Source organism: Cicer arietinum, chromosome 4, assembly GCF_000331145.2.
Source record: "Cicer arietinum cultivar CDC Frontier isolate Library 1 chromosome 4, Cicar.CDCFrontier_v2.0, whole genome shotgun sequence".
Classification (NCBI taxonomy): domain Eukaryota; kingdom Viridiplantae; phylum Streptophyta; class Magnoliopsida; order Fabales; family Fabaceae; genus Cicer; species Cicer arietinum.
In genome coordinates this window covers 62715870-62735144 of record NC_021163.2, presented here as the reverse complement: position 1 = coordinate 62735144, position 19275 = coordinate 62715870, and the positions used below count along the sequence as shown (strand labels likewise).

At 26.9% G+C, this 19275-nt stretch overlaps 1 protein-coding gene across 1 annotated transcript; it reads left to right on the top strand.

Moving 5' to 3' along the window:
* The first annotated feature begins 16897 nt into the window (after window positions 1–16897).
* Window positions 16898–19185, top strand: LOC101492649 (probable isoaspartyl peptidase/L-asparaginase 2). Its single transcript, XM_004498962.4, has 4 exons — window positions 16898–17138; window positions 17531–17764; window positions 17952–18038; window positions 18527–19185. Exons 1-4 carry the CDS (start codon window positions 16977–16979, stop codon window positions 19022–19024), a joined length of 981 nt encoding a protein of 326 aa, XP_004499019.1. The 5' UTR covers window positions 16898–16976; the 3' UTR covers window positions 19025–19185.
* Window positions 19186–19275: the final 90 nt, after the last annotated feature.

The following is a 19275-nucleotide window of genomic DNA, read 5'->3' as shown; positions in this document are numbered from 1 at the left end:
TAATATTTTCCTCTAACACATATACAATCTATTAATATTCTTCTATTAAAAATACAAATATTTTCGTGATTAACTTTTCATTTTTACTATGTCTAAGACTCGTTAACTTAGCTGTGATATTTCTTGGTGATATTAATCACGTAATATAATCTGTCCAAAATAAATGCAAATAATTTTAATATACGTGTAACTAGTTATTTTGTTTATAATGGCCGGAGTTCAATAGTCCTTAGTTTTTGTTAAATAGTATAGGTTAGTAATTAGTGATTAATTTTATTATACTGAAAAGTTGAACTTTATTACTCTAATTCAGTTAAATTACTAAATCACTTTATAATTTTATCGTTCAATAGTCTCTGTAAATTTAAAGAAAGGTAAATTTAGGATGCATATACGCCATTAACGAGAATATCATTAAGACATCTGAGGGGTATTTGAATAAATAGTTTAAGTAAATGCTTATTTGAAAAAAAAGTTTTATACAAGCATTTGAATTTTTCTTACATTGCTAAAAAAAGTTGTTTTTACAAATCGAAGAGAGAATCTTTTTTTTTTGTTGCAAATTTGCAATAGAGAATAGAATCAAAGTTTGTTGCAATCGAAGAGAATCTTTAATTCTTTATATACATTTAATGTATGTTGTCTCTATAAACAATTTTAGAGACCTCGGTATAAATGAAAACAAATGAGGAGTATCTCATTAAGCTATATTCATGGGTGCTTTAAATATTTATGCACATAAAATATATCTTCACAAAAAATCATTCCAACTCTTCCAAATTCCAATCAACAAACAAAATTAAAATATTTAATATATTAGAAATTTCGGAATTATGTTTTTATAGTGAACATTTTTTTTATAAAATAAGTTATTTTAGAGTATCGATTGATAGCATTTGCTTTATTTTATTTTATTTTATAGAAAATTTAAATACAAGGACATAAGAAGAGACGGCACTCCTCATAAAAAATTGATGTGTGTGTATTACAATCAAGAATGGAAAAGTGGAAGAAAATATAAAAGCACCTTACAAAAGAAAGAAAAAATACCAAATTTTCTTCTTCTAATGTTTAGTGTTCCATAAACTGAGTAAAAATGAAAAAAGTAAATATGTGGTTGGACTTAAAAGATTCTTTCTCTCCATGGACCACCTTTTCTTTTAATTCTTCCTTTTTTTGTTGTTGTCATAGTGGTATATTTTATGGCCGATTTTGCTATATAAAATACATTATTTTTTTTTATTTCCATTTTCTCTTAAATTAATAACTAAAAAATTATTTATTTTATTTTTTCTTCTTATTTTCATTTTCCGTGTTTTATTCATAAATAAAATGATATAATTATCATGAAAAATTCACATAAAACTTTAAATTCAAATAAAAAATACAATATTTAAATTAATAATATTGAAATTTAAAAATTCTCACTTTTTTAATTTTATTTTTATTTTTTATAAATCAAACATAACATAAAAGAAATATTTAATTGCAGTTTTGTTCTTTTATTTTAATTAAATTACGAAAATAATCTTTCTATTTTATTTTTCCTAAGTTTTAGTCTCTAAACATAATTTAAGTCCAAAAATTGATGTAATGTCATTTTGCGCTTATTTAAGTCACACTATGTCTCAAGATCTTGTATTGCAATAATTATATATGAGATTTATGATCATAAATAGTGTGGTTTAAAAAAATGACAGTTCATCAAATTTTTTTTCAAAGTTTATTTGAAAATCAAAAAAAAAAAAAAAATAAACAATTATTTCTGTAATTCAACTAAAATATGAAAATTAAATCTGCAATTAAATTTAAAAGAAATGTATTACCAACAAAACATAAATTAAATGTCAAAATCAATGTTCTTGGTACCAGGTACTGGTAGTGAAATTATTGTTATTATTTATATTTAAAAAAAAAAAGGTAATTGTAGTGAAATGGTAATGAAAGTCTTATATGAATTGAAAATTTGCAAATTGTTGGCCGCCAGGCCCCTTGGTTTAAGGAGCTGACAGAAAGAGAGACACCTTGACCATTTAAATATGCTCACAACTCACTCTTTTTTCTTTTTTCTCCTTTCCTTTATTTTGGCTCTTGTCCACATGTATAAGCTTTTCCCTCAACCATGGAATACAATTAACAATACTCCTCCGCAGATTCATGCATCTCTAATTTAACTTATAATGTTCTCACTGTTCCATATTGCTCTTATTTTCTATTATTTTAAAGTCGGCAACCCAACTTTTTTTTAATCATATTTATTAATTAATTTGTAGTGGTACTATAGAAGTTAGAAAAGACAAGCATGTGTGCAATTCTTTCTTTCTTTTGTTTCTTTAAAAGATAAAATATAGTATGTGGTTTACTTATCCTACGTCTTATGAGTTTCAAATTATTTTAAATAAATTCACCTTAATTTTTATAAAACACTTATTCATCTTAAGCCACTTTGATTTTTGAATTATATAAACTACTTTTTGAATAAAAAAAAATTGAAAAAAATTGAATACTCTAAAGTTCTTATAAAAAAGTTCTAAAGTATTTTGCAGTGATAGATTGTAATAAAAAACTGAAACTAGAATTTTGTAGTTTTATGCCTTTTTAATTTTAAAATGTCCTTTGGTTGATGTAGTAAAAAATTTGACCAGCCGTGCTACAATCAGATTAGCGAGATTCCTGCTAGATCCTTCTTTAATTAAACTTTTTAAAGAAAATTAAATAAATAAAAGAGGAAAAGTTCAAATTGAACATGTTAGCTAGTTCAGTCACAAAAACAAATAGCTAGCTCTATTGTTCTTTAAAAAAAAAAAAAAAGCTCTATTGTCTTTTTCGTGGAATAAAAAACTACACAGTATAAGACATTTATGATATTAAAAAAATAATTATAACAATAAATTTATTAAGTACGTTTAATTTTACATATTTATCTATAGAATTATTGATATGATTTAATTTAGAAACATTTTTTACACATATAGTTAATCACAACTATATAATATTTATAAATGTTCCACTTTTTAGATAACTATCTTTATTTTCATAAAGTATGACTATCTTTGAAATAACAAATATAAAGAGATCCTGATTTATTAGTTTGTACAAATTAAACTCTTATTAATATGATAAATGTAAAAATATAATATTTTTAATGAGAATCAAATAGATTTTTTTTTAAATAATTATTAATACATGTAGAATTTGAAAAAAGTTCTTATCATAACGGTTACCGTATTTTTAAAAGTAAATTATATAAAGAGTTCAATGAACATTTATAAATAGTATAAAATAATTTTAAATTGACAATGAATAAAAAATTATCATTCTTCTATGTCTTATAACATTAATTTTAAAATAATCATATAAAGATTTGGTGACGAATTTTAAAGTAGATTAGACTTGTCGTATATCAGTATTTAAAAGTTATTTAAAATATAAATAATATTTAAAAAAAAATATAAATTATTAATTCTCTTTATTTTGCATTAATAATATTAATCCGATGAATTGAATTTAAAAGACATTTTTGTTATTATTTCACCCATAAAATACAAGAAAATTATTCTAAAAAATATCTGTCATCTTTTTTTTAAATTACAAATGATTTTTTAACACTAATTAATTTATCATAGCTTTCACCATCATATCACATGTTAATATATTATTCCATACGTTTCACAATAAATATTACTTTTATTTATTTCACATATATTAAAAATAAAATAAATAAAAAATAATAATCCTACTAAATAATTATTTTTCCGTAACTATATAATTGCTCTATCATAAACTCAATGTAGAATTAATAATTTGAAAATAATGTATATATAACATAATATATTAGTTTCTTAAAATAACTAATATTAGTTAATAATAATTAATTATTAATTTTATTAAAAAAAATTGAATTGATAACCTTTCTTATACCAAAACGCATGACCTTTTTTATCACTCTAATTCTTGAAATTACCAACCACCTTATGAATCCATATATAATAATAACAAAAAAAAATGCAGTAAAAAAGTAGTAAAAATAATATTAGAAGTTTATAATAACATTCATTTTCTGACAAGATTGTGTTTAAAGCCTAGAGGAGTTAATGATGATTATGATACTAGTCTATATAGTGCCAGTCCAAATAAGAATAAGGAAGGACCATCGAGGACTTTTTTATATAGGACCATTAAGGACATTGATATTGAAAATCTCGAGGGATTAAATAATGTTTTAAAAGAAAAAACACAACGCACGAGATCGCATCACGCACTACTATACTGTAACAATGACGTGGCGTCAGTGGAGTTTGACTCATCGTTGATGATTTGTTTATGAAACGGCGATTCTATATTTTTTTGATACCAATACGGCGATTCTTTTTACCTGCCAAATATAAATTCGAGATTCCATCTAAAGTGAATCTTTCACATACCGACAGAAATACATATAATTCATGCAGTTATAGTAGTACTGAATTCGAAAGGAAATATAAATAAAAAATCATATTTAAAAATTAAATATATGAATTCTTTAGTTAACTTTTTCTTAAGGTACTTGTTAAAAGTTAAAAAATCAAAAGAAATTTTTTATATCAAAATATAAATTTTAAATTAAAAAAGATTAAATATACAGTTTTATGTGCAATTTTAATGATAAATTTCGATATTTAAATAGTATTTTTAAAATGTTTGTTAATTAATTTTTTTAGAGTACTAATTAAAAAAAAATTGTATTAAAAAAGATTAACTTAAATAAATTACATATATAATTTAACATTTGTTTTAAAAAATGAAAAGAATATAAATATTTTATTTAAAGCAATAAAATAATACTAGTCCAGACCAAAGGGTAGTGTATAATATTTAAAATAAAATCCTATTGCCGAGTAGTCATGGAGGATACAGAAATAAAAAAGATAAATGCAAGATCAATTAGATGGGAGCTTAAAAAAATAGTTAAATATATATGGTAATATTAATGTAATTTAATTTGTATATTTACAAGGACGAATTCTAAAATATCGTGATGACGAGTGTTAAAAATAATGAAAATAAAAATCAATTTTCTTTTATAAAGAATAAATATTAATAGTTATAAAACTTTATTGCAACTTCTTCTTTTATAAAGATTTTTAGTAGTTTATGAATTAACTTAAGGAATTATCTAGTAGTATGTGTTTCTAGGATTGTAGCTAATTATTTTTTTATTTATAAAATTAATTTTCTGGTTAAATTAAATAGGTAGTTATGTATTTTGTAAAAGTTGTTACAAAATTATGTAATTGTGTTTACTTAGTTGCTTTTGTCAATCTAACATGTTCTAAGTTGTTATACATTACTATATATTACTTGTTCACATACAAATAATTTTTATTAATTTATTTTAATAATCAATTTCTCGTCAAAATACATTAAATTATCAAAGTTATCAAACTCCAAAGATAAGGAATCAAAATTCCTCTTGGACATGGTTTTTGTTATTTCTAGTTATTTGGGGGATGTTTGATTTCATTCTAAGAGGAGCCAACATTAATTAAAGAGGTATAGAATTATCTAATAGTTTTTTCCTAAATAATTAAAAGTAAAACACTAATTGTATGACACGTTAACTTGTACATGCTCTCAATTTAGTTCTAAAATTACTCAAATTGTTAGATATTGGTCATATTAAGAGAGCATTTGTTTTAGTTTTTGTTATAGAATAATCACTTTTTTTGAAAGTTTTTGTGTATATTTGTTACTGTTTTTTGAAAAAAATGAAAATATAGAAAGAAAATAAAAACTATTTAGAATGAGAAGTTATTTTAGTAGTTTCTAATTTTTTTTTATAATTGATTTACTTAAAAAAAGGTATATACACTATGATAGACTAACATTACAATTTATTATTTTATTAAAAATCTCTAAATTATAAAATACCAAAATCAATTTTTTTTTAAATATCTAAATTATGAAATACCAAAATCAATTATGATATGATTAGACAACGATTTTTTTTTTTTAATTTATTATTTTGAATGGGTGGATGATGTGTTTCCTTAAGAAACAAAAGCAAGTGAACCTACAGTGAGTGCATCTGATGCAACTGGAAAAGAAGAAAAATGTTTATGAATTAGATATCAATTTATTTATCAAAACTAAAATGATAGAAATGCAAAGTATTGACAAATTATTTATTGATATATTTTATCTAATTTATGATCTTATGTTTATTACAACACTGACCAATTTGTTAGAATTCAAATAATTGTAGAGACTAAATTGAGAGTATACACATAAACAAATTAATGGATCGTGTTAGTGTTTGTAACAATGTCACTTTGTTAGAAAAAAGGGGTTGACACAAGGATTTAATTGAGTAATGTTTCATAAAGACGTGAATTATTTTGAAATATTGATAACTTGTTACATAGACAAAGATTAACTTAGTGGTATACTAAATGAATTAACTTTGACATATTTAGTAGTTTTTTATATGTTTCATTTTACTTTTAAAATTAATTCAAATTTAAAACTAAAATTATAAATTTTTTGTTTCTAAAATTGATGTTCAGTCTAAATATAATTCAACATACTTTTACACGAATCTATCTAAACATAAATTAGTTAACTTTTAACTCATTTTTTTCTTCTAGAATCAATTTTATTTTATCAATTTATTCAAAATTGTTTTTTGCTACCACAATATTAAATATTTATTCATTTTAAGGATAACAATCAACTTATTCCACTAAATTTGGGGTATTTGTAGCAAAGATATTTTCCAAGAATATATAGAGTGACTTGAACAAAAAGTTATTCCATCTCATCTCATTGATATCAATATTTTATTTATTCCTAAAAAAGAGAACCCCATCTCCATGAAGGATCTCAAACCCATTTCTCTATCAAATGGTTGTACAAAATCCTCTGTAAGGTTTAGCCAACATACTTAAAGTACTCATTCTAAGATGTATCTCTCTGGAACCATCTCCTTTTGTTGAAAATAGAAGTATCATTGATAATGTTATGGTTGCCATGGAAACTATTCTTCACATGAAATGTCAAACAAAGGGAAAACTAGGGAGGTGGCTCTTAAAATTGACAATAGCAAACCCTATGATAGACTTGATTGGGGATGCCTCCACATAGTTCTCGTAAAAATAGTATTTTGTGATAGGTTGGTGGATCGGATGGTTGTGTTTCTAGAATCAGTTAATTACTTTATTTTGGTAAACGGAGGTAGCGTAGGTACGGTGGAGCCGAATAGAAGCCTTAGACAAAGAGATCTCCTATCTATCTATTCTTTGTGTGAAGGGGTTATCCACTCTTATAAAATTTGTAGAAGCTAGAGGTGATATACATGGTACCAAGGTGTGTAAAGCCCTAACACATGTATTGTTTGCAGATGATTGCTTTCTTTTTACAGGGCCACCACATGAGAGACTAACTGCATGATGAACATCTTGTATGCATACAGGAAAGCCTTAGGTCAAGCCATAATCCTAAACAAAGTTGACATATTCTATGATAGAAACACTCCTCATGATGGAAGAGATAACATCAATAACATACTTGGAGTGGTGGAGTGTCTAGACACATGTCGCTAACTAGGCATGCCATCAATGATCAAGTGAAAAAAAAAAAGTATTTTTTTTGCTACCTTAAGAACATGATGTGGAAAAAGATTTAAATTTGGACTACCAAACACCTTTAAAGAACAATGAGATAAATCATTGTAAAAGTGGTTACACAATCAATTCCCACATATTGCATGAGTCTGATTCTTATCCCATCATCATCATGGGAAGAGATAGAACACACGATTAAGTCATTTTGGTGGGGTACAAACAAAGGCCAATGCAAGGGTATTAATTGGTTTAGTTAGGATAAGCATGGAATGAGGATATAACATGGTAACATGGGATACATAGATTTCTATGGCTTTAATTTAGTCATATTAGGGAGGTAAGGATGTCAACTTATGTCAGAATCATATAGTAAGAATGGAAAGTAGAGTGTCAAGTTGGTCAAATTCATTAAAATCTCAAACAAAGTAAAAGTTTTCCTTTGGATTACCATATGAGAAATGTTATCTATTGGATTGAGATTTACACAAAAGGGAATGTAATGTGATAACAAATGTGGAACATGTCCAAATCTTTTGGAGAAAGAATGCCACTTTTTTTTGTGTAGTGCAGCTTAAGAGGCGTGGAAGGAAATAGAACTTTAGGATTATATTAAATCTTACATTCATGACCCAAAGGGATTAAACTACTAAGTTTTTGCAATGATTTCAAAGTTTCTCGTCGAAGTTATTGGTCTAATTGCACTAACAATACGAAGCTCGTGGGGATGAAGAAACAAGATCATTTGAGAAGACATTGTCAAGAGCAATTTTGACATAGTTCAACACGCTAAAACCAAAAGCGAAGAAATTAAAGTGTAACATCGACGCATCTGTGATTGGTGCATAAATTAGATTTGACTATGACATGTTGCTTCATAATTGAGAACAACAACGCAATGTACGTGGCAACAATAAGTTTTTAAGGTGTTCCAACACCCATAGAGGTAAATGATCGTAGTCTATGGTATGCACTGCAAAATCTGCAACAATGGCAACATCAAGAAGTGGTTATTGAGACTGATTGCAAATAGATTGTTGATGCATGAATGGTTGCAACAACTATATGAATGAATTAGGCAATATTATTAATAACGCTAAATAGCGCTCGTGGTCCCTTAACTTAATTTCAATTAACGTTTTAGTCATTTATTTTTTTTTCTTCCCGATTTGGTTATTTATTTTAATTTTAAGTGACAATTTGATCTTTTATGTTTTAAAATGTCAACAATGTTATCTTTTTTTGTTTTTTCAAAATTAAAAAAATTCATAAAAAAATTAAAACAAAACCCATAAAATTAATTATCATCCTCAATATAATGCAAATTTCATCAAATTCATAACTAAATCTTTAAATAAACTCATATTTTCATCTCTAACAACATCAAATAAAGAATAAAAATATGAGTTTATTTGAAGATTTGGATTACGAATTTGATAAAATTTGTATTATATTCAATAATATAATTAATTTTATGGGTTTTGTTTGAAAATTTTAATGAATTTTTTTTAATTTTTGTAATAAAAAGGATAACATTGTTGATATTTTAAAACATAAAATATCAAAATTGTCACTTAAAACATAAAATATCAAAATTATTGATATGTGCAATTATGTGTTTACAACTTTTCAAGTCTCTTCATTTCAATCATCTTTTTCACTTTCTTAGCGACAATAATAATTAAAAGTGACATATATGATTTTAATTACTATTTTTACTTATATTTATTTCTTGAAGGAATATATATATATATTGTCTTTTAGGTAAATCTCATGTTGGAACAAGATTTGTCATAGAAATAGTTCATTCATCATGTTTTAATGATAACAAAGGTACTTTGTGAGAATAAATTATTGTACTAATGATTTCATTGGGTGTGCAGTAGAAAACGAACGAAACAATATTAGAGAAAAATATTATATGAAATGAAAACATAAGAGAAAATGAATATGTTAGAGAAAATGAGTACATCATAGTCAAATGGAGTCAAAAAAAGTCAATGTAATATTCAGACTTGGTTATTACATGTGTTGTTGTGTGCGTGTATCTGCCTTTGAAGATCTAACTCTGAATCGTCTATCTAGTATGCCTTTGAAGCTTCTTCATGTTTGCTTATGAATATTGAAACATACCTATGTTTGGCATGCCTATCAAGTTTGAAGCACGACTCTGAGGCATCTACTACAAATAACTTTTAAGCTTCTATCCAAGTTGCCTCTAAAGCTCAAGTTATGCTCGCTTTAAGGACTGCAACTTGCTCCAAGATGTTTCCTCTGATATGCAACATGCTCTGAAGATGCAACAAGGTGACGTTGCCCATGCCAGTAATTCTAAGTCATGTAGTTTCGCCTTTACCTTTAACTACCTAAACCAAGAAACATATCATCTAAATCCGATGATCGAATTATATTATGATGAAGAGAGTCAACGACTCTGATGGAAATTCAACAGTCTCATAAAGACTGAGTTGTTTCATAATTATGATGGTAAAAAAACAAATTATGATATATTCCCATTGCTATTAAACAAGTGTATAAAAGAAGATTCAAGATGTATTATTTTCAAGTGTTATATTGATATTATTGCACATAATCATTCTGGAAGATTTAGTTAAAGATTTGTTTTAGAATTAATCAAGTTTCAACGATCACATTCCCAAGCAGTATTTATCAATCTTTATTTTTGTGTGAAGATCTCTAAAGGAAGATACACTTAGAGTTTCTTTGAAACAATACACTACAAGAAATCCCTTCATTTGTGGCCAACTTTACAAATATTTTGTGGCTGAAAAAAACCCTCACAAATTAGTGACCGAAAAAGCCCTCACAAATGCAAAAATTCAAATTGGTCTTTATTTGTGACTGAAAAAGCCCTCACAAAAGACTTAAAATTTAGTTGGATTTTGTGGCTGCCTAAGCCCTCACAAAATCACAACTATGTTATTTTGGGAGGGTTTAGGCCGTCACAAAATCCAGGTAAAATTTAAGTCATTTGTGAGGGCTTTTTCAGCCACAAAATCAACCTTTTGTGAGGGTAAAGGCCGCCACAAAGGCAAGCCGTTTGTGGCCGCCCAGGCCGCCACAAAAGCATTGATCCGTTGCACTTTGTGGCTGCAAAGGCCTCCACAAATTCCCATTTTCCTGTTGCACTTTATGGCCGCCCAGGCCGCCACAAATGCCTTGTTTTCTGACCGTTAAAGCCGCCACAAATTTCTATTGTACCATTGCATTTTGTGACTGCTTTGGTCGCCACAAAGGATCAACCATTTTCTATAAATATCACTTCACTCCTCTTATCATTTTTCACTTCTACCTTCTCTCTAAACCTTCTTTCTAAATTTTCTCTCCACCCTCTCTCTACAACAATTATTTCTCCAAACTTCTTCTTTACTATCTTGAAGTTTGGTAAGTTTATATTATATATTTAGTTTTTTAATATTATTTTTGATTTGAAGTTATTTATTTAATTATTATTATTGAATTTTTATTTTGACAGTGGTGATATTGTGTTTACTTCGAAGAGTTCTCAGCCCTATGAGAACTTCAAGTCAGACACTATCCGACATCAAGTTAGTATTTTATATAATTTAAATATAGATTAGTAAAATATGTGATATTATAAATATAATTATATTATTTTTAAAATATAGATTAGTAAAATATGTGTTATTATAGATTTATTTTTAAAAAATAGAAATTATGTTGTTTACATAATATATGATAAATACAAATTTGAAACACATGTAAAACTTATTGATTTTAATATAACTATTTTAAAAAAAAAACATTATTAAAATTGATGATATTAATATTTGTTGTTAGTTATTAAAAAGAGTTAAGTAGTTGAGTTCGAACAAAAAATTTATATACTTTAACAGTCTCTATTTTTGTTTATATATAAGCTGTTATTTTATGAAAAAATTCATTAAACATCATTTAAAATTTAATTTTTGTTTATATAATTATAGTCTTCATAAATATTTATTATATTATTTGCAAATGCTCCCCTAATTGACATATTATAAAGTATGTCAAAATTTATATATAATGCTTTTGAAAAATAAAGCAATTAATATATAAAAATCGATACATGGTTGAAGACATTCTCAATTTTGTGCTAGTGCAGAAAATTGTCGAAGATGAAAGGGGATGAGATTTCGATGTTGTTTATGTCGATGTAGACGGTTTAAGAGTGAAAATGAAATAAGAGTGCATTTATATCGTCGGGTAATATTCCAGCAAATAATGATGGAGGGAGTGGAGCTGATCAGAAGAATTATTACGATGATAAATAAAAATTTGAAACACATGTAAAACTTATTGATTTCAATATAACTATTTAAAAAAAAAAACATTATTAAAATTGATGATATTAATATTTTTTGTTAGTTATTAAAAAAAGTTGTAGTTGAGTTAGTACAAAAAATTTATATACTTTAACAGTCTCTATTTTTGTTTATATATAAGGAGTTATTTTATGAAAAATTTCATTAAACATCATTTAAAATTTTATTTCGGTTTATATAATTATAGTCTTGATAATAATTTATTATGTTCTGTCATCTTCACATCAACTCTTTCAACCTCAACCAGATCAAACTGCATATCGATCAACTATGCTAACAGCTAACTTGATCAGACGAGATTTAAATCAACCTCAACCAGTTATGGCTCCTCCTTCGACTAGTGGTGGTGTAATTGAAGATGAAATCCAATTTCAAACCATGATGTCTCCTCCAGCACAAATTAATAATACTTTTGAGGGACTTCTGTCGTCGGGTAACATTCCAACAAATAATGATGGTGGGAGTGGAGCTGATTAGATGAATTATTATGAGAATTGATGTATTTGAATAATTTCATAATTTTATTTTTGGTTTGTATGAACACATTTATCTTGTCCTAGTTAATTATTGTGTGTTTAATTTTTGGTTTGTAAGACATGATTTATTATTTTTGGAATATTTTATTTGGTTTGGTAGTAATTACTTTAATTAATATAATATTATATTTTTTTATATATAATAGTTATTTTCATTTTTAAATTCAATTTTTATTTTTATTTAAATTTAAATTTAAATTTAAATTAATCTTTAATTATAATTATAATTTAAATATTATATTTTAAAATTAATTTAAATGATAATTAAATTGTAATATTATATTTTAAATTTAAATTTTTAATTTATATTGATATTAGTTTATTATATATAACATATTAAATTTAAATTTAAATTGAATTATAATATTGTAATTTTAATTTAAATTTTACATTTATATATAATATTATTTTGTAGTATTAATTTTGAATTTAATAAAATAATATTTTAATAAAGTTAATATTTTGTGGCGGCCTAAGACCTCACAAAATATTTATTTTTTAATTTGGAACATTCTTTGTGGCGGCCTAAGCCCTCACAAAAGGAAGCATTTGTGGCATGGGCCCCCACAAAAGCTTAGTTTTAAAAATCAGCTTTAACCTTTGTGGCGGCCTAAACCCTCACAAAAAGAGGCATTTTTGTGGCGGCCTATGCCCTCACAAAAGCAGGCGTTTGTGACGGTCTTTGCCCTCACAAAAGACAACGGATTTTTCACACTTTGTGACCGTTTTAGCCGTCACAAAGGTTTGTGACCACCTTATTTGTGACTGCCTAAGGCCGCCACAAATGCCTACTTTGTGGCTGTTTTTCCCCTTTGTGAGGGCTTTTGGCCCTCACAAAAACCATGTATTCTTGTTGTGATATTGAAATCTTAATTCATACTATATAAAGGGATCAAATTTGAAGAAGAACATACAACACAACAACTCATAAAAACTTATGAACTTATAATTCTCTAAATATTTTTCAAGGTTTCAATTTTAGCAAAGGTAATCGCTCAACTTTTTATTACTTAGTGCTTTATTTTAGTGTTAAGTTTATTGTAATCAATCTATTTTGAGGGAACAAAATAGAATCCAATTTCAACCATTTTTAATTCAACCCAATAGTGATTATATTCTACCTCAACGACTTGTAGATTTTTAAGGTGGAAGTTAAGAAGACTTGACTTGTACGGTCAATGTATTGTAGTGCATCAACGATATGTAAGGTTCAATCTAGAAGTTTACAGACAAACTTGCAAGGTCACGTGTTGTAATTAAGTTTGAATTAAGAGATAAATCATTATGTGTGAGAGGATTAAACGTAGTTTATCATGTTGATAGTAAACCAATATAAATCATGGTGTTTCTTTTTTTGTCTTATTACTTTGTTTTATTGTTGTCTCTTATTTGTTTATATATTTTAAATATCCCAAATAAAAAAATTAATAAGTTTTTAATAAGGTAAAACACACTTCAACATCTCTTCTGGTGTTTTTGCACCTTCATCTCAAATTTTATAAGATTTTTTTAAACTTAATCGTAACAAATAAAACAAAACTGACCTAGCAACATTCTCAACAACAAAATGGAGTATGTATTCACTTGTGATTGACCACAAAGCCAACGATGATTCTCCACGAACAATGTGAATATGAATATCGATTCCAATATATGCATAACTATGATTGAATGAATGCGAAAGTTTTGATGTCAACATATTTTATTGGTATCATTTTTATTTTTAAATTTTTGTGGTCTAATTTATTCAGAGACATCTCATTAGTTAATGATGTGGTTAACTTGAATGGAATTCTTTGTATTAAGGTGAAAAAAATCATTTTTGTGTGTGTATATTTTGGAAGTCGTTTGAGTTTGAATCTATGATTTTATATGTGAGTCGTGCATCTTTCTTAGATTTCTCGTGTGAAGTTTGTGAAGATATGTAACATTATATACTAAACTTTTTAACTCTCACTTTAATTTTTATTTGCAATGTTGTTGTTTAAGTTGAACTTTATAGCAAAACATATAGCGTCCTATTAAATTTATCTTAAATTTGATATAATGCATCTATTTAGACGAGAGTTTGAAATTATATATCAGTTTAGTTGGTCGAGTTTCAACTTACAACAAAAAAGTGTTAATATTCATTATTTTGCATTTTTATACGACAATAAAGCATATTATGTATTTGTTTTAATGCCAAAACATATTAGTTACTCGTATTTTATTTGTCTCATTGGAGCATATAAACTCACATTTTTTGTTATAAAGTTATTTGTTTTTTTTCTTCATATTTTAATCTATAAATTACTCAAGTACAACACTAGCCCTTGATAGTATATATGTTTCACGGAAGTGTAGATACGCATCAAAATTTTAATTGGAGAATAAAAAGTATTGATTCAATTAGAGATGCAGTTATGGTGTAACAAGTAAAAAGTTAATTGGAGAATAAAAAATATTGTAATATATGTATTATAAAATAAAAAAGTTAATACATTTCCATAATATTTTAGATTACATTTGATTTATAATAATTTATGTACTCTCTGTATTATGCAAATGACTAAAATGACTGAGAATTGACAAGCAAATACTTTCTCCAGTTCATATCTTTAGTATTTTAAAACTTGTGTAGGCATATATTTTTTGTACCAAAATATATAGTTTTAACTTTATTACTAGTTATTTTATATTTTATAAATCTTCAACACAGAGAGAATAAATATTCATACATTTTAAAAGAAACACCAATTATATTTTAAATTTTAAAACATACAATGTTTTTCACAAAAATATTTAACTTATATACATTGTCAATATAAATATTTTTATATTGTGATAAATCAATATAAACATTTCTAAAATCATGAATATGAGAGAATGTGATGTGTTTATAGTTGTTATACACTGATATCCAACTAGAATAATGTATTCTATCAAAATCATCTCACTTTTGTAAGAATATTTTTAAATTTGTAATACGATAACACAATTATTTTTTATTAGATGACAATGTAAAATTGTTTTATAGTGTCTCTGTATATAAAGGAGTTTTTTTTTAAAGTAATAATAGAATGTATAAGCATCACATGATTAGCTTGACATTCCAAATATGTTAAAATCTCAACCTAATTTATCATTTACAACACCCTAAAATATTATAATTATAAAAAAAAAAAATACAAGATGCTTGAGAACTATACGAAAACAAAGAAAACAACCATTAAGGATACAAACTAATGTCTTGTTACTAACCTTATGGGAAAAATCAATCATGTTTTTATGGAAGGAAGAGTATCTCAACAATGACTCTTAGCAATGAGAAACCTCAAATTAGCAATCCTATGAAATATAATAAATCTTTTCATTTTAACCATGCATCTCAATGTATTTATGCCACTTATTTCATCAAGGGATAATACTCCAAATTTTGAAAGTCAGATTTTCTTCCAATTTAGAATCAGATTCACTTGGTAGCTGAAGTGAGAGAATTAGGAAGTAGAATAATAAGAAATTATGATACTCACTAAAATATTATTAATAGTAATTCTTAACCTTGATGGTTGAAAAAAACAAAAGCAAAACTCTCGTATACTTATAAAAAAAAAGTAAAATAATATGAAAATAATTTATAAAAATTAATATTTATTAGTATTTAGTCAGACTATTTAATTTATGTGTAATAGCGGAGATCAATAGAGAAACATGGGTATTTTGTTAGTTATAAGCTTTAAAAAAAGAGTATAATAGGGATTCACCATTTTTTATTGTCACCTAATAATCATTTATGATACTGTCACATATGGATGTTATAAAATCGTATTTTGAAAGAGAAGTGATATCAAAACACTTTCTAACCCACATTTCAATATTTTTTATTTGTTGAAATTTATGTGAGATCTACTTAATTTTATTGATATAATTTAAATTTAATGAAATCTATATAAATTTTAAAAAATAAAAAATAATATATTAAAATATATATATTTTTTTTTATAGAATATGTATGTTAAAAAATATGTTATTAGCACTATTAGTTTTATAAAGAAAAATAATCATTAAATATTTTATTTTAACGGATTGTATAAATAAATTTATTGACTAGTTTAATTATCGGTCAATGTTTTGTTTAAAAAATTAATTATTTTTAAGGAGTTTAATTACCAGTCAATGTTTTGTGTAATAAATAAATGATCGATAATATTTTCTATATATTAATTATATCCTATTTTGAATTTTGAAATAAGAATAAGCAAGTTAGATAACCGAAATAATGTATCGAGGAAGAACCGGCGGCGAAGAGACACACCAAAAACGAAACCCTTGTGACTCATTGAGTCTAAAAAAAAAGATAAAAATAAAATAAAAATAAATCAGAACATATAAGAATTTGAAGTCCGAAATTGGCTATAAAAAAGCCCCCACATTCCCATAGTTTGTTGCAGAGTCCAAAGATTCAATCGATATAAAGAGAGAAAGGTTAAGAGAGCAGAGAGAGTGCGAGAAACATGGGTGGTTGGGCTATTGCTGTGCATGGTGGCGCTGGTGTTGATCCCAATCTCCCACTCAATCGCCAAGAAGAAGCCAAACAACTTCTTACCCGTGTTCTCAATCTTGGTATCTCTGCTCTTCGTTCCAATCTTTCCGCCATTGATGTTGTTGAACTTGTGGTATGTTTACCATTCTACATAACCTCCTACCCTTACCATTATCATTTCCTCATTATCCGTCCTATCATATTATTCATATTACTAATCACCGTCAATCTTTCTTATTCTTATTATAATTCTTCGCTCAACAAATTCAATCATACTAGTACTAATAATTATGTCGCCACACTAAATCGCTATTTTATTTTTAACCTAAGAAATTAAATGTAAAGAGAAAATAAATGTACTTGCCAAGTTCATGCATTTTACATGAACACTAATAATAATAATTTTTAATTTAATTTAATTACTCCTGGGTACTGGGAGGGGGTTATTAATCATTATTAATTTTTCTTTTGTTTTGCTTTGATTTGATAATTACATGATTTAATTATAAATATTTGTTTTGAAAGGTGAGGGAATTGGAAACGGATCCAGTATTCAATTCGGGTCGTGGATCTGCCTTGACGGAAAAAGGAACGGTTGAAATGGAGGCTAGCATTATGGATGGCCCAAAAAGACGATGCGGTGCCGTTTCGGGTTTAACAACCGTCAAAAATCCCGTTTCACTCGCGCGTTTAGTCATGGACAAATCCCCTCATTCCTATCTTGCCTTTAACGGTGCTGAAGACTTCGCTAGACAACAGGTTCGTGTTTGTCTTCGTTTTTCCCACGTGTTCCTGAAACGCCGTTAACCAAAACCAATCTCTTCACATTTTTTGGCGGTTGATGTTGGATTGTTGTTATTAGAATCTTTTTATTATTATATGTGACCACGTGTACGAATCTATATGTTTATTGCTAATTAAATTTTACGGGTTTTGGTTTTGGTAGGGTGTGGAGGTTGTGGACAACGAATACTTTATCACCCCTGACAATGTTGGAATGCTTAAGCTGGCAAAAGAAGCAAATGCAATCCTGGTACGTAATAGTAAATTATCAAATTCAACGATTATTTTGTATTTCTCACCATCTGCTCATCAAATTTGGCAAAATTATTTATTTAAGGGGAGTAAACTTTACACACAACTCTTCCAATTTTTTTTGAGATGGCACGCTCTATTTTTTAATAATAGAGAAGTGTGTCAGAGATTCAGATTCAAAAATAAAAAATATATTATTTAAACATATTTTATACCGTCTCTTTTTTTAATCTCTACCGCAAGACAGTGTTTATTAATCATTAATTCTTAAAAAGAAAATTATATTTATTTGGCAATATAAGACAGTATCAAAAAATATCTTTCTTTTTCATATATATTTTTTTAATAACTGTAAAAACACAATTTGAATTACACCGCTAATTCTATTTAGTTTTTGTTTATATCTAATTTAATGTAACCTTAGTATTGAGTTTTTAAATTTATTTTAAATAAATTAATTTGGGAATGTACTATTGTGTGATGCAGTTTGATTACCGAATCCCTGCATCTGGATATGAAACATGCGGTTCAGGGATTGAGAGTCCAATCCAAATGAATGGACTGCCGATAAGTGTATACGCACCGGAAACAGTCGGGTGCGTAGTGGTGGACCGTGAAGGGAGGTGCGCGGCCGCCACATCAACAGGAGGTCTAATGAACAAAATGATTGGACGAATTGGTGACTCGCCACTGATAGGAGCCGGGACCTACGCATGTGACCTTTGTGGTGTATCATGCACCGGAGAAGGCGAGGCTATCATTCGAGGCACTTTGGCACGTGAGGTGGGTGCTGTTATGGAATACAAAGGTCTTGGTCTTCAAGAGGCAGTGGACTTCGTCATCAAGCATAGGCTGGATGAAGGGAAGGCTGGGCTTATAGCTGTTTCGAATAAAGGAGAAGTCGCATATGGATTTAACTGCAATGGCATGTTTAGGGGATGTGCTTCTGAGGACGGGTTTATGGAGGTTGGAATCTGGGAGTAAAATGTTGCAATTGTCGTTGCAATGCTGACTTAGTGTTTGGTTGATATGGAATTTGTTGGGTCTTTTTATTTTATTTTATTTTCTTTCATTTGTTTTAATTTGGGTTTTAGGGTTGGTAGTCATCACTTTAGTTGTTTCATTGCAACTTGAGAGTCCTTATATTTGAAACAGAGTCCTGTAATTATGTAGAGGGATAAAAAAATGTGAAATAATAATAGTAAGGTAACTGTTTCTCATTTAGTAATAAAAAA